Genomic DNA, 26,825 nt, shown 5'->3' with positions numbered 1-26,825 from the left:
AATGGCCTAGGTTGCCTTCAGAGGAACAAAAGTAATAGCTGAACGTACAACAGTTTAACACGACCAGTTTTTGCATATTGCCACTATAGAAGCCGATTACATTATAGCGAAGCGTTCCTTTAATGTTTGCTATTTCATACAGGTACGAATTATATCTCGCGCTCATCTGCGGGAGAATATTCCGGCATGTATTCATGCACAAAAAAATTGTATGCAGAAAGGCTGGTTCATAAATTATCCTTTGCTACAAGCGCGGCCGGGTAGTTCCGCGGTCCTGACATATACAGCTAGGCTCGAATGAAATGTAAACAGTCATAGGCCATAATTTTCCACTTTGCAGCAAGATAATCCTGCACAGTAGGTTTATGAACATACACTACGGTAGATCTTTTGCTTTTAAACATCAATCAGGCTAGTTGTGCACTGCAGCTGAAAGTACACGCGTAAGATATTTTGTTTTGTTGATAGACGCTGTTCGCGTTTCATTTCGGCCTGACTGTACAGCTATCTCAAGGCTAAAAGAGGGCGATGTTTGTTTTTCCTTTATGGTTGACTGCCTCTTGAGAGCTTGGGTGACAGCCATAACGGGGAGGCGGAGAGGGCTATTTTGCTGGCATACTGAGTGTCTGTTAGATTTGTTCGAGGCTCGAGTATTCAATTTTCATTATCTCTACCTAGAAGGCTTTTTTAGCCATGATTCTATAATAGCTGTCTACAAGACAAAATGTTGCATCTCCCAAAGGGTGTTCTAAACAGGCATCATTTATGCAGTCTTTTGGCGCAGTGTCTTCATTCAGCAACTGCGCACTGCCGCTCGTCCTCCTCTCTTTTCATTTGCATGTGCAGGTCTCATGCATACTCATTGTGCCTGGAGTTCTTCAGTGCATTAGCCAGACGCTAACTAGCTGGAATGCAATTTTCGAGCGTGCGGAACGTCCACCTTGAAGTCATTTCTAATTGGACAGTCACCTATCGTTTTATCGATGTAGCGAGAACCCCAACACTGCCGTTACTCTCTTTCCGTGCCTGCACCTACTCCGTTTCCACCTCGTTCTCTGCACTCTGGCGCTCAAAAAAATTTAGTTCACAATGCCCTCTCTTTCATTTTTTCATCTCCACCTGGTCGCCGAAAGCTCACTTTTTTTTTTGTCGACCAATGCCAGGTACGTACGGGAAAACTTCGCGGTTTTCTCTACTGAATGCCACGGACTGAAAAATTTTATAGGTGTGTGAATATTCAAAGATCTTGAAAAATAATGGCATATCTCTTACTTAAGATTCGTATTCGATTCTAAAAGTTATCCTGCTAGACCTACTAAATATGAAAAGAAACGCGAATATTTAAAGTTGTATTTTTGGCACCACATTCCGAAAAAATTCATAACAATCGTAGGCAGAGCTAGCCGAACTTCAAGAAACAGCGACCCAACAACACGCCGGTTCCGCGAAATGTCTTGTTGGCCATGCATTAGTTATCCGTTTTGTTGCGGGTGTATTGTTATTGTTCGTCCAGTATTGTAGTACTTCGATGTCCCCAGTCACCTTATCTCCATTCCTCACAAACGGCCTTGCGATCTTCCCAGAGTTAGGAGCAGTAGCACCACAAGAGCTAACGACAACAGAGTAGACACAAAGGTCCCATTTTAGAGGCTTCGCCTGCGTGGGAACGCCACAGATTGTTTTCACGGCGGGTGTGTGCAGAACAAGTCCGGCATAGCTCAGCACATAATCCAGAATTAAGAGGGCGAAACGCGAGTATGTTTGCAGTTATGCGATGAATATCGAATGTACAGTGTTTTCATCACAACGCAATCGTAAGTGATGTTAATACCACCCTCAACATACTGCCACAAGCTGTGCTGTGCATTCTGTGGAGCTGTTTTTCTCGCGAGTGCCAGCTGTTTGCGGCGCCAGAGAAAAAGTACTACAACCTAATGCGGTAAACATCGCAACTTCCCGCTTTCACCCCTAGCGTGGGAGGCGAATTTCAAGGGTAGGGAGGCCTGCGCATTCGACTGTGTTCCAGCACCGTTTTTTTTAGCTGTTTTTTTGGCTGTATTACCAGGGTATCGGTTGCATTCAATAGCTTTTTTTTTAAATATAGCTGAAAGTGGACACGCATTTTTGAACACACGGGACTCGAAAACACACGCAAAATATAACAAAACAAAGTGGCATAAAGGTTTGCTCAGAGCATACAATGTTGCCAAAACGGGGCACGTTGGCATTAGGTTCTAGCTCAATAACCGAGGTTGGATGAAAAACAAAAGCTGCGACACACGCGAATTTATTCCATGGCCAGGCACTCGCACTAAGTTTCCTTGTCGTACATATACCCGGCCTATCGTCTTCATGCGACATCATACACCTACACAGCCGATCACATTTGTTCAATAAAGCGCAGCCAACACACCGGTATATAGAGGAAAAAGTTAGGATAGTGTGGTTATTGATTACTGTCATACAGAAAGCGCAATGGAGAGCTGGGTCATTTACGGTATTAATATGAACCAAACCTATGCTCTATACTAGACATTTCTTTCCTACCATAAAGGTTCCTCAAACAGTAAGGCCTAAAAGCGTAAACAGTAATATCCGCGCAGTGCTTTTCGCCTTACCAACTATAACATAATGTTTTTTTCTCTGTTTTAGCTTAACTTTGGCTTTACCTTTAAAACTTGAGGTTTATGCAAACTTAAAGCTCTTTATAGAAGTGTGGTGTCGCGCTAAACATACTGACGCACACAAGTTCGTACATATGCACATTCTGCGCACTCCGCAAACATCGCTCTGCCTTGCATAATTGAGCGCAAATAATCAACTACGCCAGTCGCGTTAACTTGCTTTAGCGTAAAATTGTGACGGGATTGTGAGCTGAAAGTTTTCTGGCCCAGGTTATCACAAAAGCAGTAAGAACATACGAAGAAGCAGCGTAATGCTACAATGTGACAAAATCTCTGCGCCAACTGCCTGATGTAGCTTCTAGTTTGGTCACATTAAAAAAGAAATGTACACATTCTAAGCGCACTTCGCATGTTTTGCCGTGTTTCGTGTGCAATTCTTAGGTATACCTTTCATAAAAATCTCAAATGGACGGCTAATTGTTCCCTCAGGCCACTGAAAACTATGTTTTGTGCTGCAGTGCCGCTCAAAATTTGTCTCAACCAAATCCACCTCAAACAGTCCAGGCGGTGTAGTGTGACTCAAATTCGCCATTTCATTCCTCCTATAGCTTCCTTCATGCTGAAAGTTATGCGCGTCATGCGCTAAGCGGAAGTGACGCTCACTGATCAAAAGGTTTCTCCAAGGCTGCAGTGAAGTGATCAGTACTAATAGGCATCAAACAGCTGCAAGCGGAAGATAAGCCATTTCTCTGCCATGGTATCGTAAAACAGAATTTCTGCACTGGGTGATTTATTGCTAAAACCAGCAGTTCTCGTGAACCATCATGAAGCCGCAGCCGCTCAAACACGCTCTGAGATCTGAAGTAAATATGATTTCCTAATGTTTTACTTGGTACCGCCATTTCGATTAGCTTTGGCTGGAGCGGAAACGAGGATTGTTGCCGTCTGAATCCAGTCTGAATCTTTCATATATATATATATATATATATAAATATATATATATATATATGAAAGATTGAGGCGCATTAACTGGAAATTTAACCAGCTGTTGTCGTAAAATGAAATCAGTTCGATGAGTTCGTTGACTGTAACAAGAAGGTAAGTTCAAGCGCAAAAGAAAGTGTCTTGACATATCGGCTGCGCCGAGTTAAGCTGACTGGCTAACAATGAGGTTTCGTCGTGAAAGAAATGGCCTATTGTCATCCTTAATAAAGTTGACATACTTCGCGAGGGAACAAAAATGTTTCCTTGAATTTCTTACGACAGATAGAGAGAGAAAGGCAAACGGAAAGGCAGGGAGGTTAACTAGGCAGCGCCCGGTTCTTACGACAGAGTTTTAATTATGTAAGTTTCCTCACAGTACGCGACACAGCAAGGAATCTGTCGTGTATAGACATGATCCTCGGATAGGGCATAAACCATAAAAATTCGTGGGTACCTTTTTCTTGTATATGAGTATGCATTAGAGCTTGCTTGGCTTTTAAAAAGTACACCGCAATGAAACATGCATTGGCACGGTAATGAAACAGCCACAGTAGTCTGGTATAATTAGACAGAAATTATTTTTTCTATCAGCACTCTAATCAGCACACACCCTAACAAGCGGTATGGAAATGAGCTGGCTACGGCGCGTTCATGACTACAGCAATCCAACAGTCATGGAAACGAAGAAAATCATGGAAAATATTTTTTTATTAACTGAAGCGTTGATCAAGAAAAAGAAATAGTTGTTTATTAATTTGTTACATGCATGGTTATTTACAAAATGAAGGAAAAAACAGAACTTATGTCGCCGGTGTGATCCGAGCGAGCTACCTCCATATACAGCGTACTGCTCTCATCCTTCTGAGATACGGTGGCTTCCTTTATATACTTTACAAGATGGACTTTCAAGAACGAATATATGATAATATGCCGTCATCCGCGTTTCAATCAACATAGCTGCTAGTTATTCAAATTGCACCTAATCATTTTTTAACCATCTTGGACAAAGTGCAAGGATGGAGCACCGGCAAAAAGCCCCAGTTACGAGCAGCTTGTGAAGGGGACTACTGCCTGAAAAAGTTAAGATTTTCGTTCGTAAGAAATAACAGAAAATAGATAGATATCGTTCCAAGAAAATTGCATTGAGAGCTTCAAAAGAAAAAGAAAAAGGAAAAGCACCACTCTGCACCCCTACAGTCAGAGTAATGACATTACAAAAAATATGTTTCAGTCTTTTCTTGGGAACTCAGTAATATCAATAAACCGGTTAGAATTACTCCTTAGAGAACTGGAAATGGCTTAGTGGACAATTTAAAGGCATAGTTTTGCGGGGTTTGTATTGAACTCAATTGGCTGTTGGGGAAAGGAAATGACGCAGTATCTGTTTCACATTTCAGCGGACAGCTGAACCGCGCCGTAAGGAAAGGGATACAGGAGGCAGTGAAAGAAGTAAGGAAGAAAGAGGTGCCGTAGTGCAGGGCTCCGGAATAATTTCGATCACATGGGGATCTTTAAAGTGCACTGACATCCACTGATGCCTCCATCGAAACGCGGTCGCCGAGGTCGGGTTCAATCCGGGTACTCCGAATGAGTAGCCGAGCGCCCTAACCACTGAGCCACCGCAGCGGGTGCGGGGTTCGTACATATTACGCATTTGGGTTACATGTCTAATATGTTGAAGCATTTTTCATTATATTTAAAACGTGGTTGTAGAAACGATCTCTGTTCTTTACACCTGCACACTTAGATGCATGAAGTTGTGAACTATAACACTTACCAGTCCAAATGGTAGGCCCTCTTTTAAACATTTCATTAGTGCGAAAAGCATAGAGTGTGTGTTGTTTTCTTTTATAACAAGAACAACTTAAATTAGGGCGTCTTATTGCGTATTCTTCAGTGCTGATGGGAATGCATGAACTGAGAATTGATTAATGAATTACTGGGCACTGGATTTATCTTCTCAGAGAACACATGCATTATTTGATTCCTATGCAAACCACTGTAGAGTCTATCTTCAGGATTTCGCTGCGTGCGGAATCTCCACACGGTCTCCTATTTCCGTCGGGAATTGATAGACTAAAACGCTTTGCGAGTAAACGCATTTGCTTGTTACTTTTATTTCTGCATTTATAATTACAAATTTTGTCCCTTCCAAGCTGTGAACAGCATGTTTTGTGAACGTTTTGTATCTTCTGAGTTGTCTTATCTCTGATTAATAAACTTGTTTCCTTCGCAGAACGGCTAAAAGGGCCTTGTGGGTTTAGAAATAAGCCGTGAAAGCCATTCGATATTCAAACAGAAAAAAGAGCAGTCCTAGAGTAGTCTCTTGAGGCACCTTTGCTTTTACGCCTACAGTCTGAAGAGAAGTTGCCAACTGACAGAAACTGTTTACCTTGGCTCAGATGAGAAACCATTAACGCATTGGCGAACCAAAATATAGGGTATGACTTTAGTTTGATAAGGAACTTTGTATATCACAAACAATGGGACGTTTTAGAGAGATCTATGTGGACACGAAGTGTAAAATTTATATACATATTTGCCTAATAATCAAACGAATTTAGAAGAATCCCTCAACGTGAAGCCAATTTGTATTAAGAGAGTAATTACTGACTAGCGTTCGATCCCTTTACAAAGACGAGTTTTTCTTTAACTGGCAAGTTTTCTTGAAGGCTATAAAGCTTTCATTTGTAGACGTATAAGCGCTCTTGGTTTCATGCTAATGAGAAATTATACTCTTACAGCTTTTCAGAATTTCTACTTTGCATCATTAACGCTGTTTTTTTTTGAACGATGATTACTGAACCTGTGCTAAATACAGTGCAGCGAGGAATATTTGCGCAGATTACTACAAATTCCCGAGTTTATCACCTCTAGCACTGCCTTAATAAAAAATAGCACTCGTGTTAAATATAGGCCTGTAATTTCTCATGTTTCTGTCAGACGTGTTTAACGAACAGAACAACATTTGCAGCTTGCAGCGATTGCAGAAATGCTCTGGCTGACAGGAAAAAGTTGAATATGTATGCTAAATGAGCCCTTATAATTTTGCGATTCACACAGTTCGTTTTTTATTTCTGCACGTTCGAGTGCACAATAGCAGCATTGCACTTTCAAAGAAGGTGCTTTTTTGTTCCCTATGCCACCAGAAAAACCAGATTAAAAAAACAAACAAAAAATACTAATTTTTAATTGATAGCAAACTTTAGCGGTGAGGCGTAATCTTGAAACTTGTAAAAAAAGAGAAATATTTTACATATTCGTTGGAAGTATCGCGCCTTTGAGTGCATTAGGGAACATGTTTCCAAAGGCCAAACATATAGAGCAGTACAACGATGGTCAAAACTGTATACGAATTGATTTCTGGTAGGGCCTCTTTCTTGAGGAGTTCAAGTATTCTTTAAAAATATAACTGAAACTACACGAAAAAGCTGAAATTTATTATGGCGGTTGAAACGCAAAGGTGCGAAGAAACGACGAAAAAAACATTAAAACAGATCGAACGACTACTGTACTGATAGGTCAGAAAGCTCAAAACACAGCTGATGAGGAACAAGTTAAAACAAAAATTTAATTTCCGCTGACGCGCACGTGGAATATGTTTTGATTCTCTGCAAAGCTTTCAAAATGCCGGGGGGCATAAGTACCTCTTAAATTATAACTATCTAAAAAACCGAAACAGATAATTTTTTGCGTTGGTCTTCAAAAGCGAGGCCATACAGCCAAGGGGAATAAAAAACATTAATTTCGGGACAAAAAAGACAAGGCTGACAAGTATATATAATATACACAAACTGTCGGATAATGTGTAATCGAGATGTTAACATGGGGGCGTAGACATGAACCTGCAGTCTTTACAAGGGCGAGCTTTCAGACATCAAGAAAATTGAAAAGAAGTTTCCAAAGCGCACAAAGCAATTAAATTAGACCTAGACCGGACCCTCTTGAAGAAAACTACTCAAGCGAACTTCTAGAGCAGCCCATGTTCGGATAAAACAAAAACACTAAGCTGCTGCATTTTGAATTCAGTTTTCCGAACACTAAACATTTCAGTGCGGAAGGTTCAATTTGCTTTTGAATAGTTCGACATTCTCCTGTGCAGAACAAAACTTTGTGCTAATAGGTAAGGCATTTGGACACTTCCATCGATTCGATAAAATATTCAGAATATTTTCTGGACAAAAATTGGCGATGTAATGGACGGCACGCTTCAAAAGAACGGAATATATATCTTTGGTTGCAGGTGCGAAACGCACACAGGCACAAGCATGGTAGCCAGGACTTACCGCCTCACTGGGCTCTCAGACCTGGCTACCATCTATGTGCCTGCGTTTGTTTCGCGCCTGTATCAAAACATGAACGGTTAGCAACTAGCCTTACAAGACGTCCTTTTATGGAGTCTATTTGTCGTATATCTTTAGAGTTTCAACTTTGAAGGTTTTAAGGAAGTGATATAAAAACACTATTGCCGTGAAACTCAGAGGACTGTGCGTTAGAAAAGGACGAGCATACACTGCAAGCTTCGTGACTCTGGCCTCATAAGAACAGGCATTTGTGGAAAAGGCGAGACATCAACGCCAAACATTTCTCCTTGCTCTGCGAAAGAAGCGGAAAGGGCTAGCACTGCCCTCCACTTGAGAGCTAGAAAAGGATAGTAATTTTTTTGAAAGGTAGGTGGGCGCTATGTTTAGCGCAATCGATAGAGAAAACTACGCATGTATTTCTCGAATGCAGAGATACTGCCACTCCTCATAGTTGATAGGTGTCTGTTCTAGCACTTATCTGAAAATCTGGCTACTATTGTAGTGTGACTGCTCATCGAGCAATGCTTTAAGTGTCAAATTCCAGCATTAAAGCAAACTCCTGGTAAGCGGCACGTACTGCGTACGATTTCCAGCACCCGCCCCCCCTCCCCCCCGCCCCCCGCGGGCCCGCATCAGTTGCGGCTATCATAGCAAAGAACCTCCAGCTCTTCGTACGGCTCTTCCAAAAGGAAAACGTTGAAGGAAATGTCAATTCCATGAACCTGCTAAATAATTTCGTCAACCTTTCCAACCTTTACCAGTCGAAAACGTCTCAGGTAATACCGTCTATGGCAGCCTTCCACCAAAGCGATGAACTGATGAACGAAACTACTTTAGTACACGGAAACTGCTGGACTGTAATCTTGGGGCCTCTGGAAAGACACTAATTTTCCTAAAAGCACGGGGTGCAACTCGTATGGTGATAGAGCAAGTGCCATTCTAAAGTTCTGCTTGTACTGATTCTGTCAAAGAGATCTTGCGCCAGCGATTTTGTCTCTACATGTTCGAGACGCCTCGTAGGCTTTTTCTCAAGCTTTACAACCGTTTACGATGCGCTTCTTATTCTCGTTGATTAATGACTACGCCAACATAAGGGGAAGATCAATTTGAATTTCCAGATTCAATAGCTTCCTTGCAACGAAAAGCATGTCTTAAGAACAAGTTATGCTACAGAGCGCTTATAAGCCCATAGTGATGTTTCAAGGTTCCTACTGCAACTAAAACATAGGGTGGAATTTGGAGAAGAGATAGATAAGCAATTTGAGGTGGGACTTAGAGGAGGGAAGCAAACAATCCGAGAGGTATACTTTTCGTATTGTACACTTTTCTACCGTAATCTCTGTCCTAAGGCGCGCTTTCTTTTCTGCAACGTGTCGGACCAACTGACCAAAAACTTCACCATGGGTTATGTTTCTGCGAAAGCATGCAACAACCATACACCAACCAGGCAAGAAAACTGGAGCTGGCTTGAAGAATACACTCTTAAGAAAAGTTTAGAAAATGGTAAAAAAAGGCTAGTAGGAAGGTAGTAAGTGCAGCAGTTACTAACTCTCACTTCATTTTACTAGTTTTTACCAACTACGTACTGCCCTCTTCAAGATATAGTTAGTAAAAGTAGCCCTTGCTACCCTTTTAGTGACCATGGTCGCTACTTATTACCTAGTATAGTAACTGTTCCTTTATTTCGATGGAGGCGAAATTCTAGAGGCCCGTGTACTGTGCGATGTCAGTGCACGGTAAAGAACCCCGAGTGGTCAAAATTTCCGGAGCCCTTTCACTACGGCGACTCTCATAGCCTGAGTCGTTTTGGGACGTTAAGCACCCATAAATCAAATCATGTTCCTTTAACCCTAACATAAAGCAAAAGAATATAACTTACACAGACTGCCTTGAGACTAAATTGGTTTTGTAATTAAACAATTCTGCAGTGGTATGCGGTTAGGTAGACTAAGCTGTTTATACAGTCTCAACTTTATAATTAACGTTGGTATCTGAGCTCAACAGGTAAGAGCCACTAGCCCGTAAATGAGTGTCATATTTAGGGAGTATATAAGACTGAGAAAGATTTACCTGTGCACGCGCAGCGCGTGTGTGTGACTCCTTATGGTTTGTGCTCTTCTTGTTTTCTGAAGTCTTGCGTGCGACCGGTAAGCTTGTTTGATGCCATCACTTCGCATAATTTGTACATGTAATGCGCAAAAAGCCTAAAACTAAATGTGTGATTTGCAGCCAGCACGCTTTGATAGCTCTGACTGTTTTCGCGAATTAGTGAAATTGACTATGCAGCTTTTTTAATTTTCCAGTATGCGCAAATTTAGCAAGCCACTCTAGCACACCGCACGAAAGACCTATTCGTTTCTATTCATTTCTTAGTAAATACTGCTAGCTTTCCTTTACTAATAGCGGCTAGCAGCGGTTACTGAATGAATCGGCTAGTAACTGTTACTAACGTTCCCGTTACTAACTGCAGTTACTAACAGGTTAGTAATATATGTGGCAACCAGTTACTACCCCAAAATTAGTAAGTACTACTACCTTTTTTTCAAGAGTGCACCTGATGAAAAAGACGCGAAAAAGCGCGAATAAGTGCGAATGTGCCTTATTGGACGCACAGGTTCATGCTGCTACTCTCACGAGCGTAGCACCCTAAGCAATGCAGCCCGATTCACCACACCTGAGGATGTGCAAAGAATTTATATTTATATTTTTATTAGGAACGGCTCTGTACGAAAATTATGCCAGAAAAGTCTGCACAGCACTTTCTTTTTAAGTACGACATTTTTTTCTTAAATATACTCTGCTGTATCGTACATAAAACCATTTAATGGAGTAGTACATATTATAAAGAAGCGGCGAAACATGTGATGTTGCTCTCAAATGTCACGAAAGGGTATCAAAAATTGCGAAAACTGTTTTTTCTTGGGGGAGGGGGGATTATTGAATTAAAACAACACAAAAAATTGCGCTGACAATATTTTGCTGGGCGAATATTAAACCCCGTGCATATTTTTTATCTTTAAAACTTTTCAAGCGCCCAAGCAAAATATTTGATTTTTGTAAGAATTTTTTTCAGAATGCCTTTGCACTTCTGAGAAATTCGATCGGCTGTCACGTGGCCAGGAAATGTTTTCGCCAGAGTTATTAAGAGTAATAATTTTAGATGGTTAAGCAAAGAGCTCAAAAATTTTATTGATAAAGTTTAAGGGGGTTAAGCGCGAACTCCGGTGCGTTCGGCATAAAGTGCTGCACCTTAGATTGTGGGGGTCAAAGAGCATGAGTTTTCTTACATATGATGGTGTAAAGAAGCATAAACATGAATCTTTTTCAGGCTCTGATACAAAGAAAAGCGCTTCTAGAGGACTTGAGATTGAAAAAAAAGAAGCTCTTCGAACGGCATACGCCATACGAGCCGCCTGGCACTCACTAATTAGTATAATCTTCCCTGGAATGTATCATGGAGCTACACCTGATGTCGTCGAGTTCCGGTAAACGAAGCATTTTTGCGAAGGCGGTGGAGTATGAACGACTTTATGATAACAAAAAAAAAATCGTCAAGGGCAGGCTTCCCTTTGTCCGAGTACACGGGGCTAGCCATGTTTGGCCAGCTGATTGAGCTACTTACTGTTCCACCTTCACTGTGACTTATATCAGAGACTCTATTTACTGGTGAAACGCGAATACTACCGTTTCCTTCAAGAAATACATCTAGCAACATTGACTGACTTTTTCTTTTCTTGGCCAGTAACTCAGTCCTCTGTCTTTGCACTCTTTGCAACCAGGCTACACGACTGCGGAGGGGTCATGCTTAGAGTACTTTAACGTTGATAGTACTTCATATTGAGCTTTAAAGTTCCATTCAAGATTGGAATTATTATATGTGTTTGCAACGGTTATTCTCCCAAGGCATTCATAAAATTGATTGCACATAAAAATTCTGTCTTTTGATTAGCTTGAGAGTACAATCAGGTTCTTAGTGCGTAGAAGCGTTGTGATCTTTTGTACAATTATGACCACACTGTGCAAGCAGGACAATCCTTACTCATCCTGCAACTTTTGTTATCATCAGGTGGGTTATTGGGCACGGTGGTACGACGCCACCAGACTCTTCGAAACACCTCTCGGATGCTCAGTCCGTGTCTGTACAGGAAGAAAGAGGAAAGACGTGGTAGTAGAATAACAGCCGGCGGAAAGCTGGACGATACTATTAGGTGTTTCACACTTATGAGACCAGGTAATGGTAGTTTTGAACGTCGCACCACGGCGCAGAACCGCAGCGCCGACGTCGACAAGGTGCCGCTGTGAAAGACGCTAAAATAAAATATTTTCCCTAAAAATACATAACGTTTAACAAAACTACTGCACTCAATACCAGAGGTCACCCATAAATGCATTGCCAAGTATTGTATTCGCGCTGCGAGATTTCAATAAAAAAGATGTCGATTTTAGACACACGAAAGAACCAAGGCTGTGTCGAAAAGAAGCTGTACCATTTAAAGGCACCATGATATGATATATTTATTAACATATGTCTAAAAAAAACTCCCCTTTTCTTTCAACTTGCAAAAAATATTGTGTTAAAAAAGTGTAAATTATACAGGTGCCATTTAAATTTAAAGTACTGTTGTGACCTGCGTGGGAGCATATAGTAACAAGTGTTCTTTTAGGCAGAGTAAAACTGCCTAAACGAAAGACAAAACCGACAACAGAGAACCAGGACTCACCATCGCTTCCTAGCGTGCCGATAGTCACGCCGTCGTCTAGGACCCATGACGTCACTGTGACGTGGTCTCTTACAGCGGGAGGCACATGGCAACGGAACATGGCAGAGTTCCCGCGTACCACGTACACGTCGTACACGCTGGCCACAAACTTCTCCAGCACCACTGTTGAACGGGAGATGGGATCAAAGAAGAGGAAGAGAGGAAGAAAAGAATGCATAATCAGGCACGTGCACCAAGCGCTTCACTTAGTGAAGAGAATAAGCACCAGTGTGGGGGGCTATGACTTCTGAAACGCATTTTTAAAGTGTGGAGCGGACGTTGAATAAAAACGTTTTCTTTTAATGCAAATGGTTGCTGTTCGCGTACTTTTTTGGCCTTTCAGGTTGTGCTGGGTAAGATACGTTGAAAATAATCTGAAACTTGGAAAATTTGCCCAAGCCGAAAGGGCGACTTGAGGATAAAAGTAAGCAGTAGTTGAGGGGTGCGTTCGACTACTTCGAGCTCTTTAATGTGTGCCAAAATCTGAGAACATTGTAGCTTATACGTTTTCTCTTTAAAATCACAGAGGGATTGGTACCGTAATTGTGGGGTTCCAGATTTACTACGACCACCCGGAATTTAATAAGTTACGCTACGCTGTACAGCCCACTGAATCTCTTTTACATGGTCTTCGCGTCTACTATCTAAATCCTAGAAACAGCGCTTAAAATATAATGAAAAATGCAAGCGCTTAATGAGAGAAGCAAACGCGCATAACTCTCTCACTCTCGACAGAGGCCTAGGCCGCGCTGTGAGAGGAGGAATGTACGAAAGTGCGAAAGGAGGCACTCAAGAATATGAACTGTAATGGAATGAATCAGAATTGATTTGAACAACCCAGTGCTCTTAAGAGCAAAAACACAACGCACAGCATACGGGCTTCTTTAAACATTGCCTCCATCGAAATTTAGCCGCCACGGTCGAGATTCTTACTTAGCAGCTGAACTGCATAACCAGGATGCTAGACGAACGTCATAAAAACTGAGTAAAGATAAGAAACGCTGTTTTCTATGTTCAGGTGTGGAAACAAATAAAAATTAAACGTATTTCTTTTTGCAGTTATAGCTACTGTAGCATAATTACTCTCCGATTCAGACCTTTTCTTTTATTATGTTACACTCGTCGGCATTGGTTTTATACCTCATGTATTCAGTTGGCTTTGCTACGCTATTGTTGTGGCCTGTTGGAGAAAGTTGTTTTTTGCCTTTGTGTAGGCGATGTGTGCCTGAACATTCATGCTCCTACAGTCACGCAGCTCTATACTAAGAAGATAAGAGCGGCAGAAAGAGAGCCAAGGAGGGAAGTGCAAAACGGCAGAAAAGACTTCAAAGAGACTGAAGAGCCCACGGCGCCCCACAATAAAGCTTATTGGTATTATCGAAGTGCGATTGTTATTAACGGGTGCTGACAACATTAATCCACGCAAACGACAGCATAAACAAATTAGATATCTATAGAACACAATCATCAATGAAAGAGGGCAGTGGTAAAAATTAATTACATCAGGTTGAAGTAATAGCTTTCTTGCGAACTATGGATAAACGTCAACAACACAGCTTCCGCTTAGAGATCCCAACATGCACTAGCCCATTTTGAAACCCTAGGCACACATGATCGGCTGTGCTGGGTGGAGTTTGTTTCCCATAACAATACTAACACGTTTACGTCTTCTAAGCGCATTAAAAAAAACGCTCTTATTATAAACGTCAAAAGAGTACTTATTTCCACCAGTTCATCTGTCGCAACCTTTCTCAAAACTTTGCTTTTATTCTGAACGTTAAATCGCTTATTAGTTCAGGCATGTGTATTGCTGCAAACATTGATGCTCGGCCGCAGAAAATATATTTTCTTCAACACCTCAATTCACTAACGTAAAAAAAAGATTGCATTTGTGCAACGTATAGTCCGGCGCTCGTTACATACATAAAAAGCACACGAATACAAGACCTGATCTCCTGTGCCCTCAATGTATAAATCTTCATTGAATGGGTTCATTTTCAAGAGCAGCAATAGTTATTTCTTTTTTAAAATTTTCGCCGAATTTCAATACATTCATTTCCTAGTTCTGATATCTAGAAAAACAGAAAATCTAGTTATTGAGGCGCCACAAGTTCAACTTTGCGACATTCTCAAGCTCAGCAGTACATTCGGTACCGCGGTTTATTTGAAACGCAAAAAATAAAGGCGCAAACCGTTGTTCGAGCACTGTTGCATCTTATCCTTCCATTTACTCTAAGTGTCTAGTCAAGCGGCAATACCTTCCTGCACTCTCATTCTAGCCTCGCCGGCACCATAACCGTACCTTGACTGGCACAGTGAACAAGAGGAATCAAGGCACAGACGCTGGCCTGCAGAGCCACCTACAAAATCTTCGTGAAAAAGAGCAAGAGTCTAAAACGTCCGACAAGGAAAGCGACTACGAAAGACTCCAACACGTCGTCATCGTGTAGCCCTCGGGACGAGATCCATTAGGGCACTTCCGCTTGAAAATGAGTTTCTCCTTCCCTCTATCTTACTTCTCGTTCTTTGCTTTGGTTTTTGTGGCTGCAGGAACAAGCCAGTTGAAATAAAAAAAAGCCTCTTTGACAAAGGGCGTGGCGTACGGTGAGCGTTATTAGTGCTTTCGCCGTTCACAGTGCGTATTGAGCAGAATAGCGGTCGAGAATGTGATACCTTGAGAAAAATAAAGCTAGGTTGCGCTTGCGTGACGACGGCCTTCAGTCGCCGTACTGCGCAGCTGCATCGCGAGCGTACGTAGTGTGGAAAATATGGGGTACCACGATGCCTGTAAACATACAGATTGTTGCAAAAGAAGGCATTCTGTAATATAACTATGTAACACTTCAGCACGCAAGATGCTGCAGGGAGTTTTCTGCTTTTTTTAGCAGTTCCTTTGGAATCTAATATTTGTGATGCTTTGCTCAACATCTCCGTCACTTTGAGCAAAAAAAAAAACGAATGTATGTTTCAGTTCATTCTTTCGAGGTTTAGCTGAAATTCGATCCGATGTGCATAAGAACGAGTCACGAGCGTGATCAAAGCGTCTGAGGCATTTTATGTTTCGCGAACGAGAGAATTTAAACTTGAAGAATGAAATTCAGAGTTTTTGCTGGAGGGAGATCAAAAAGATGGCGGTCTCTGTGTTAAGTACCCAATGGCTTATGTATTGTTACCAGTTAGAGAGTCTCCAAAAAGGTGGGCTTAGAAGGGATTTTGTAGAATGACTACTGAACTGATTTGACACATTTTTGTGAGTCGTTTACACGTTTATTCAAACCTTCATCTGTTGTATTGTCTTATTCTACTAATGCTGGGACTTGGTCAATCAAAAAAAAGTGCAGACCCCAAGACACTGCCCAGCCTTGGTTGCGATAGCACAAGGATCCCGTCAAGTCTTTTGCCGTCATTTCCTGTTGGCTTACGTCACTTCTCGTATGGTGACGTCATTTCCTGTCGTCGCTTCCGGATGAAAGACGTCCTTTGCAGTTGGGTTAGGTCACATTGTATGTGACGTCACATGATATGGCATGCTTTTCATGAACACACATCATGTGTCATGCTTAGTAATAATCTCATTTCACCATGTACCGACCATGTGAGGTCACGTGACCTGACACTTGGCAAGAAAATAATGCACCCCATTATGCAGCGTTCTTAGACGCTGTACATGAATAAGCCTGCGCCACCATGTGCTACACGGGCAGTGAGAAGGGCGCCTCTAAAGACTCGCCGTTGTGACGCGTGGCTAGGCCAGACACAGTGGAAAAATATGCTGCCCTTGTATCATGGCTTGCATGCCATGGGCTCGTGAACTTCGTCGCACCAGCTCCAGTGGGGTCATTTGGTAGAGGAGAAGGTGCGCTGAACTTCGAATGTGATTGCATGTTGTGTGCACCGTTGCATTTTCTATCACTGAATGGCCGCAGAGAGGAGAAAGATGGCATTAAATTACGAAGAACGCGTAAAAGGCCATCTGCTTCCACTTTCAAGCAGTCTACCTTCGCGGTTCATCGGCGCGAAATTCCCCTCCGAAAGCGGCCTGCACACGCCACGAGGCGTAAAAGTTAGTATGAAAGGTGAGCAATGTTAAAGTATTTTTTATTTAAAATTTTATGGTTAGCATGAAAACTTTTTATTAAGTTTCAGAACGTATCGCGACCGGTATCAGCATGACGACTATTGTTGCGTCTTTAAGCATTCTTCTACAGGCTAGTATGGAATACAGACATTTAACTGTGCGGTGGGTAAAATAATGAGCTGCAAACACCACGAATCAGCCAATCCAATGCGTGCAGAAGAAAGGCGCCAGTATAGAAATCATAAGCGAAACTACTATGCTGAGGATACCTGCTTTTATATTATCCAAAATCTACTGGTGGATAGCCATCGCCTTTAAGTGTCAGTAGAGTGTCATCCAAAGTTTAAAGTAATAACAAAGTGGCTCATATATTTTATGCATGCATACCTCTAAGATCTGGAGCAAACCGGCGATGTGCGGCCGATAAAATTCGACAGCTGTCGTTGTCCTGACACCTTGCATCATAATTTTACTGTTCACGGAAAATGAGCGCACTGTGTTTGACAATCCCAGAAGCTGCCAATGAACAGCGGCAGACGCGCCCAGTCGCATCGAAGAAATCCTGTTCGCTTCGGTGTGTTCTGTAAGGTGTTCCGCGTGCAGCGATTGATGGAGCAGGCTGCTTTAATAACTGTCGCCGATTTGCTCTGTTTTTCTTAATCGAAAGGTTTTGGGTATGACCTACTACTACACCAATGCTGATGATGACGCTATTCATTCCGGGCTAACTTACGCACGCAACTATCGTAACGCACGTACATGCGAACACGCACATGCTCAAGCAGAGCTTGAAAACTCTGGGAAGTATGGACGCGTGCTAGCTTCAAACGGTCTAGAGCAAATGAGTGAGGCCATGACAGACGTGGTCCCATATGTTCGAGGTAAGCGCAATGGTATTGAGCTGACTGTTTGGATCGTATTTGCCGAATAAAGAGCTATGATGTGACAGTTGGCAACTGCCTTGTCGGTGTTTCAAGAAGCAACATGTCGCCAAATTGAAGACACAAAATCATCGTTACAAAATTGACAATGCAGAGAACATTTCTGTAATCTTCCGCAGTTTTACTGCAAAATCAAAGGTCTCTCTCCCTCGCTTATGATTTGTTCAGGTTCTTATCGACATTCACCCACACCTTCTTTAGTCCTCTCCTCTCACATTCTTTTTTATGCGGGTGTTCAAACTAAGAAGTACTGCAGTTTTTAAAGTTACCCTTCACGAGATATACAGCGCTTCTGACTCCTAACTAGGAGAGCGCCCTTTCTGCATAGCAGGAGCCCAACATAATAAAGCTAAGACAGAGTAACAGTAGGCTGGTTAACCAATACTGAATAGTTAACTTTTCAGGAATTAGTTAACCTCCTTATTCATTCAGAGGCTTGTAGCCTACCGTAAGTAATATCTACGCTCGTTTTTAAACGCTCCAGAATGCATTTATCCTCGGCGCTGTAGGCCAACAAATCTTGCTTTTATCGCGCTTTCGAAAAGCTTGCAGGCAAAGCAAGCTCTTCATTTCATGTAATTCGTCGGAATAGCCAAAACGTGTTGAGCGACCGAGCTGAGGGTCATTGCGTTCTCGAAACTGTGAAAACTGATACGAATATTGCTTACCGTGAGCTAAATGCCTTTCAGAAATAACGACACTGAGAGTTTAAAAAAATTATCTGGCCGATACTTGTTAACCAGCCGACTAGCTGAAAGGTCTTTGCTTTATTATGATGGGATACACGGCTGGCAATGCTCTGCCGAAAAAAGCGCCCTTCTAACTAAAAAAAATCAAACTTCTAAAATTTTCCAAAAATCTTAGGTGAAACACCTGTTATAAGTTTCCTTAGGAAACACTTAACGAATGCCCGCCGACAACTTAAGAGGGCTGTGCTAAGCGAAGCACTGTGCTGTATTTAAGTCGCCTTTAAAACTTCACCGGACATTAACGCATCTCTTCGGATATCAGCAAGTTGCCTTTGACCACCGCGGGTCATCCGTGTTCCCAAATCCACAAAAGGCCTCCTATAAATGAGCGCGCAGTAGTTAAAGGAGGAGCCATAGGGGCTGTAGTTACGTCTAAGGCTACAGAAGCCAACCAGTAAAAGTTGACCGATGATGCTTTCACCTTGGATCTTGACATGAATGAAAAAACGAAAGTATACTGTTTCCATGGAAACAATGTGGGAGTGCCAAAAAAAAAAATTCGAAGTTCTTATAGATATGCTTCGCAATTGTGAAGCTTATCATTTTATGGAATGAAAAATTAAGCACCATGTCTGTTCCTCAACCTCGCTATATGTAGTAAGTGCTGAAAAAGGAAACGTGTTTCATCTGCTGCATTGTAGTTCTTGATTATCTCTTAAAATACAAATAAAATTTTTAAAAAGCTTTTATTCCTGCGCTATAAAATTTTGTACGTTCAGTGTGTTTGTTACGCTGTGCGAGGTAATGAAGATTCTAATATTTCAACTTATTTCTGCTTCCCGGGCCTCTGCACATTCCAATAAACTAATAAACATTACGCTAAATTTTGTACTGTCTAAGCATGCAGTTATGCATTTCCAACAAACATGTCCGATTTATTTGGTACCAAGTATGTTACATTTTCCATAAGGTCATACTTAGAAGTAAATCTTCTCCAGGCCACCGCGGTGGCTGAGTGGTTATGGCGCTCGGCTGCTGGCCCGAAAGAGGCGGGTTCGATCCTGGCCGCGGCGGTCGAATTTCGATGGAGGCGAAATTCTAGAGGCCCGTGTACTGTGCGATGTCAGTGCACGTTAAAGAACGCCAGGTGGTCGAAATTTCCGGAGCCCTTCACTACGGCGTCCCTCATAGCCTCAGTCACTTTGGGACGGTAAACCCTCATAAACCAAAGCAAACCAAATCTTCTCCACGTATCTCGCCCTATATCGTACTGGGGCGTTTAATTTAATACATGCATATATTTTGTTTGCCGTGGTTGAAGCGATGTCTCCCAGCATTATACATTCATATTTTGCAAAGCATATTCTATCCTCTGTTTTTCCAGGTGTTCTTAAGTGCCCAGTTTTCACTGATGCATCTAGTCAATTAGGCGGGCGCCGCACCTCAAGCCAACTTTGTGACCTTCACGCCCCCCCCCCCCCCTCCCCTCCTCCAAAGCTTTCTTTTTTTTTTTTACTAACGAAACAACCGAGCAGTTGTCGCATGCATTATACTAGAAACGTTTCCGGCAAGACTGCATGTCACTGCATTTTTCTTGCGGACTCACCACACGTATGAGAACGCGAATAATCTGAACACACCATTCACATAGCGCGATGAAGCACAATCGCGAAAGAACAAAATAATACATTAATACAAAGTTGCATCTGTTCCAACCATTCGCAACATTCTTCTTCCTCGTGTAGTTTTCGCGGGCAGCTCGAGGTTAGCCGCATTTCATCAAGAAAACAGCAAAATGGCGTTCGCTCGATATCAGTGGCGAAACTTGGAAAAAGTGCATATAAGAAAAAAGAGCTTGCTGGGTTATAAGAGCCGATACCACGCACTTCCGGTCCTGGCCGACTTCCGGCGAAACGATCGAAAGCGGCGTATCTGTAAAACCCGATTGGCCCGTTCAATTTTTCTGTCCAGCCCACAGGCTATTACGAAACCAATGATGTGCGGTGTTGTTTTTTCCTTTTATCTTTTTTTTTGAAGAAAGCGTTAGTTTTTGCGTGCTATTCGCCGCGGTAAATGTGAAAGCAGAAAGAAAGAAGAACAGGCGAAGAGCAGGAACAAAGGTAGGCTTCAGGCTTGTGAACATTGGCGCAATTGCGCCAAGTTTTTTGTCGTTGGAGTGATTATCAACCCGCTTTCAGAGGCCGAAGCAGTATGAAAGCCACCTCATAAAAATAAATATTCATTATAATGGCCGCCTTAAACGATGCAGTTAAAAAAGCACCAATAATGTCAATATAATTAGGCTAAACAAAACTATGAATATAAAAACCAAAAATTGTCCCCACTAAACTCTGAGTTTGGCTACGTTTCTGTTGCCCTAGAAGTGTACTGTGGCTTTTTTTTTTCATATCAGAACATTGGTTCCAATATCGGAGGAAAAGCAATGATTCATGCGCTTGCGTACAGTGTATTGACGCATAGAATTACTGAGTTTACCCCTTCAACTGAACACGAGCTCTGCCGTATTGGTAACATCCTTAAGGACGTGCTGAAACCAGGCGCATAAAAGTCGTTTTCAGCCAACAATGGCTGACAGTTTATTTTTTCTTCTCTCGGCACACTTTGAAGACTGCGCTTACAGGCAGTCGTCCTGCATCTTTATTTGCCTGTCTGAGTTCACAAATAACATATTACATCGTAACATTTTAATTTCGCGCTTTAGCGCACCCTTTTCTGAAACAAAATACGTTTGGTCTAGAAGATGTGTTTACGTTCCTAAATTTTTTAATGAACTCCGTGATGATACTTTTGCTCTGACCACAAAACAAAGCTTAAAACGTATCCTGGAATTATTGAAATCTTTTCATTATCCTTACCTACGCTTTGTGATTTAACCATTTTTTATTAGCTCGCTTTTCCTAAATCAAGCGCTTACTCGTGATTGCTATCAGTGCTTACATTCTTCACTGCTGTTGTAATGCATAATTACTCATCACTTGTGATTCGCCGATGTTGCCGTTCCAAGACATACCATCCTCCCTCTTGGCTTCAACAGGTTAGATTTTTTCGTATTCTTTTTTTGCAATAATACCGACCTCCTCATCATCATTCAGCACAGTTTTCTATTCTTTTCATCTTGTAATTTTCTTCTTTTCGCTTTGCGAGCCAATAAATTTTTTATTTTTTTTGAAACGAAGGTGTCGAACTAATTTAACCAGCTTGCCTGTTTGAACCGCGCGCGTCTGAAATCCATTTTTTGTGCCTTTGGAGCGGCAGGCCGTATCACCACCGTCAACACCCAAAGACGGTTACCTATAAATTATCTTCGGGTTGACATGTAGGTGCTGTGCAGAATGCCTCTGAATTTTATGCAGTGCACTACTTCTGGCGTGGGCCGAGTAGATTTAGAAACTCAATATTGCTTGTTCGGTCGGACAGCGGCTGTCGAGGTTCAAGAATGCACGGCTTTGCTCGCTAAATGCAAATATTGAACTCGCTGCATTTATGACTCTAATTGCGATTGTTCTCTAGTTGTATGGTCTTTTCTGGACTGCGATAAGACTGGTACCCTGATTGTACGTTTTAGAACGCAGCTCCTTGGCGCTAGCTGCTTCGTTGAGCGGCGTGCCTCGGTGTAACCGAGCAAACGAGGGTATTGGAGGATAAAAGAGAGCGAACGCAGAAGGCAGCGGAGGATGAAAGATTGTGATAACGAGGAGAGCGCGAGGAGGAAAACGGCAGTGAGGCAGGTGACGCGGCGGCGACCTGGGGCAAAAAAAAATGAAGGAAAAGTGTTCCAGAGCTCGTGTTCCCAGCAGCGAGTCTCAACTCATGGCTCTGGTCCTCTTCTCCCCGCGACCTTGGCAACGCGGAGAGCGCAGACTTACGGCTCGAGATGGTCCGAACCCACTCGGGAAGCCAGGGAGAAGGAGACGCAGCTTGACGCGAGCTGCTGCGCCTCCTTCCTTTCTCGGGGACAGTGCTCGATTCCAGAAATTTCTTCCTTGGTTTTTCGACAGCGTTATGCGGACCGTACTTGCGCGTAGACGGATTTATTAATGCGCTAGAGCCTTCGGCGGGCGGCGTTCGCCTCTGTCCGAATTAACTGCTCATTGAAATTAGCATGTTCCGGGATAACTGTGCCGGCCGTTGCCCGTATAATTTTGCCCCGTCATTTAAATTAGCATGCGCGGAAACGTCCTCCCGTTTGCGACCGTTTATGCTACAACAGTTTTGTGTGACATTTGTGTTGAATGGTGCAGCGTAAGATCAAATAGTGTGCAATATGATGTGTTACGCGAGCAGCTACGTGCGCGCTTGACGATCAATGCCTTGAAATTTAAGTAATCAGGAGCACAAGATTGACGACGGCTAGTAAAGCACTTAATTGCATATTGCCAGTAAGGCACTTAATTGCGCTCTAGAACTAAGTGCACTCCAAGCAACGGCTATAGCCTCCTATTAGGGGGCGAATTTAATGTTATTCCGACGAATGGCTTTAGCGTGAGTTGACATCCTTGCTTGCGTCGTTGTTACGTAACTAAAGCTGCATGCCATTTACAAATGTTTTCGTGAGGATTCGCCCGAGCAGAGGCTCAGCAATAAGCTCAGTGGCTTCGAATCGCTGTGCGTGCTGCCAAACCTTAAACCCGTAGCCACCTCCTTTCAGCACTGAGTGTTCTGTGTGCGTTCGCCTATGTTTGAAGAGCAGCCGCAGCGGCGCTCAGAAATTACATTTCAGTAATCGTCGGCCATTTTTTTGTTTGCAGCTGTGTTAAAACTATCAAGAATGAAACTGCCCAGATTTTTATGTGAACTGTTTACACAAATGTTGAAGTGGAATGAAGGCTAGAGCCTTCGATTTCTATTTTAGTAACTTTTCGACGACTCTCTATGCTTTACGTTTCTTGGTATAACGCTTTCGTATGTTTAGCTGGCAGTATTTTTGGCGTCACCTTTAGGTTTTTGCATTAAGTTTCTGTTAATTGCACATACCAGGAGCAATAAATTTGCCATTCACGCAAGCTGACTTTGCAGTCAGGGTATCACATTTAAGACTTCTTATCCCGCATCGTGCACGCACTGCACCAAGTTAGCAATGTGTATTTATTTTTCTACCTGTATCGAGGAGGTGCACCAAGCATCGCTTACGCGTGACGCTTTTCAGATGCTTCCCTTTTCTCTGAAGTCCTTGGAATTCTCTGCGTGTTCGCACAGCAGCTGCTACGTGGTTCTCACTTTTTTTCTCGTGTGTTAGGCGAACCCATCGAAGCCCAGCTGTCGTTTAAAACTTGCCTCATCTTCATTTCTCTAGCTCTTCTTCCACATGCATCCAATCGAGATGTGTGGCCCAAATACTTCTAAGTTACACAGGGAAACAACATGGGAGTAGCCGAGAAATAGATTTGACCATGAAGTGACGATGAATGCTTGTGTGAGCACACGGAATAAAATCTACTGGAGGACTTTTTGAACGGTGCTTTCCGCGCCGTTCCTCAACATTCACCTCGATCTCATGCAGCACAAATGGTGAGTGCTTGCGTCGGCATGTCCTCGCAGCCTGCTTTTCTTCGACCATTTTATCTATTCAACTGCCTCTGTTTAGGGACTGTTACGCGGCGTTTACTTTTGATGTCATGCTCATTATCTAACTAAACAGTGCAACCGTATCACAGTCACTGTCTACTGCTAGGAACTGGCGCCCTTATGAAGGCTAGCTCGTATAACGTGCAAATATACACAGTGACTATTAGTCTATTGCAGCTGATAATGCGATTGCTATCTTCAAATTCTGTAACAATGGCGGTACTGTGTTAACACCTAATCAATAAAACTGCGTAAGCTACAGCACATAGCCAGCCGTATGGCTAGAAATTCCACTCTATGTTGTCCTGCCGGGAAGCGAAACAACAGAAAGAAAAACGGACAAGCCATCACGAGTCAGACTATAACAGATTACTTTTTGACGCATCTGACCAGATGGCACTTACCTACAAATGTCTCCACAGCTACAAAATGGGGCATTCAGAGAGCGGTGATCTTAGGTGGCAGAAGTTATCGGATTACTATCAGGGATAAGTCCTCTAGTTCACTCCGTCTCTACTAAGAGGAGTGCATACTTTAGAAATTACGAAATAGATTGCCTAACTTTTGTAGTTATGAGCAAAAATTTCTAATGGAAAGTGAACAATTGTATTGATAGTCGAGCATATGATGATATAGTAAGCGCCCGGCAAAACAATGTCCGTTTTAACTTGCATGCATTTCGAGTAAACCTTGTAACTCTGCCTGCGGCAAACAGCGTAACCCCCGGTAACTGTCGAAACGTCCATGTTGGCTTGCTTATAAAAGTGAACATCGCTTAGAGTCGATGAAACTTCGAGTGGAGAAATCAAATCTAATAGTCTTGCTGTGCATGCGCGCCACTTGCACCAACGTCACAATGCTGGCTGTCACCACCAGGCCGACTTTTCCTCACCCTCCTCTCATGTCTCGCTTGTGTTAGCCTTCCAGGAGTATTAGTTAACCTTTGTCGGCCAAGCCTACTCAGCGCTTAATATTGCCACCCAAACTTACCAGCGCGACCGGGGGATGCATGCCTTCTCAGTGAGCCACCCGGGTGTTACAACGATAAGCAAGGACAGCTTGAAGGAGGTTATCCGCGAAATCGTTCTATTTCCAGCACAGCCTAAGGCCCACGAGTTGCGGATATCGTTTGCGAGGAGGTACAACAAGCAATAGGCGCCCCGAAATTGACGACGGCTACATATGAACCAGCCGCCACGAATGGTGCCGTAGCTTCCCGCAGCCATACACACCCAATCCTCCACCAGCATCATCTTGCTCCAGCCCAGGGAGTGCAGCCGCCCGCCCGCCCGTCCAACTTTGGTGCTGTGATCCACGCTGAGAGGGCAGACATCTAGAAGACCCTTGATCAGTAGCACATGCTCTGCTTCCCTTGCAGCGAACTAGCCGCATTCTTCGGCATTACCCCCTCTTAAACAAGAATCGACCCGAAGCTTTAAATTGAGAAGAAATGTAAGGAAATATAAACACTGAGAATGAAGAGCAATCGCTGAGAATGCAAACACAGTGTCCAATAGAGCGCATAATAAGGCTTTTGCGCCGCTACTTCTGCCCATACAGAATCATTCGTCGACTTGGGGAGGTTGACTACGAAGTGGCCCCCGACGGAGCGACAACACCACAGCGCCGCACACGTCCAGAAGTTGCACTTCTCGTGCGCCTAAAACCTTATTATGCGCGCTACTGGACACTGTGTTTGCATTCTCAGTGAATATTTTTCATTCTGAGTTTTTATTTTTCCTGCAGTTTCGTTTCATAGTAAAGCATCGGGACGGGGCTTCATTATGAAACACGGTCGGGTCATGTTCAAGGTCCCCGGAACGAGACTTTTTTTGTGACGTGAGATGCCACCAGATTAATCTCGAATGCTCAAATCCATGCGAACACGATTATGCTCTATTCGCGGCTATCGTGATTGCTTTGCACGCCCCTTCAAAGTTCGTTGTCAGCTTTAATTTCTCTTTGACGACCGCCGTGAACGCTTGTTACTATCGCCAACGCCGAATCATTCAGTTCTTTGCGAGCACAAGCAAGCATAATATAGAGTTGATTTAAGAAGCCTTTTAGCTGTCTTCCTGATCACCGCACTCCCATCACCACTACGTGACAATACTGTGCTCACAGTAACGTGTTTTTCTCTCTCACTATCCGCCTTTCCTAGCCTACATTTTTCACTTAGGCTTAATATTAGACGGCGAGCGAAGAATGCAGCAGTATTAAAGTCTATAGCGGAGTGTTTAGCACTTAGTCGGTGTTCGAATTGTGCACTTTCTGGCGGGGTGTAAAAGTTTACCTGTCAAAAAACAAGCGAAATGGAAGGGAACAACAAAAAAGGAGCGCCAAACACCATGTTTGGTTTACTTATTGCTTAAGTAAAGTAGTGGCAATGACCGAGAAAAAATTGGATCTCGAGGAAAGGAAATGGCGCAGCAACTGTCTTACGCATATCGGTGGAAACCAGAACTGCGCGCGTCGTAAGGGAAGGGATAAAATTAGCGGTGTTTAGCGGTGGTTTGGCTCTGGTTAAACCTGGAGTGCCGCGATAGCTACAGCTGGCCAGGTGGAATTGGCTCAATTGAATTGTCAAGTCAGTCGCCGCTCCGTTTCGCTGTGCGTTCCTTCTTCATCTTCGTCCCACTTGACATCGCGCATGCGCACAGCTGTTGCAGCTCGGTTTCGCCGGTGCCGCCAGCAGCAGCTGCTTCGCACCACGTGGCTGGTCACGTGACCAACCACGTGATCAGCCACGGCGCCGCGCCGCCGGCAGCTGCTCCGCACCACGTGACAGCATGGCGGCGTAGCCACGGGATAGCGGCGCAGCCACACGATGGCGGTGCAGCCACAGGGTGGCGGCGCCTC

At 43.2% G+C, this 26,825-nt stretch overlaps 1 protein-coding gene across 2 annotated transcripts in view; it reads right to left on the bottom strand.

The window, feature by feature from the left end:
* LOC144128453 (cell adhesion molecule Dscam1-like) overlaps positions 1–26,825 on the bottom strand; it is a 264,634-nt gene that overhangs the window by 74,098 nt on the left and 163,711 nt on the right. For both annotated transcript variants that reach the window (XM_077661870.1, XM_077661871.1), the window contains exon 4: positions 12,634–12,795. In XM_077661870.1, coding sequence (XP_077517996.1) covers positions 12,634–12,795 — 162 coding nt within the window. The remainder of the gene's footprint in view (positions 1–12,633; positions 12,796–26,825) is intronic.

The sequence above is a fragment of the Amblyomma americanum genome, chromosome 4, assembly GCF_052857255.1.
Source record: "Amblyomma americanum isolate KBUSLIRL-KWMA chromosome 4, ASM5285725v1, whole genome shotgun sequence".
NCBI lineage: Eukaryota > Metazoa > Arthropoda > Arachnida > Ixodida > Ixodidae > Amblyomma > Amblyomma americanum.
Note: the sequence above shows the minus strand (reverse complement) of the source record. Positions and strands in the feature narration are given on the sequence as shown.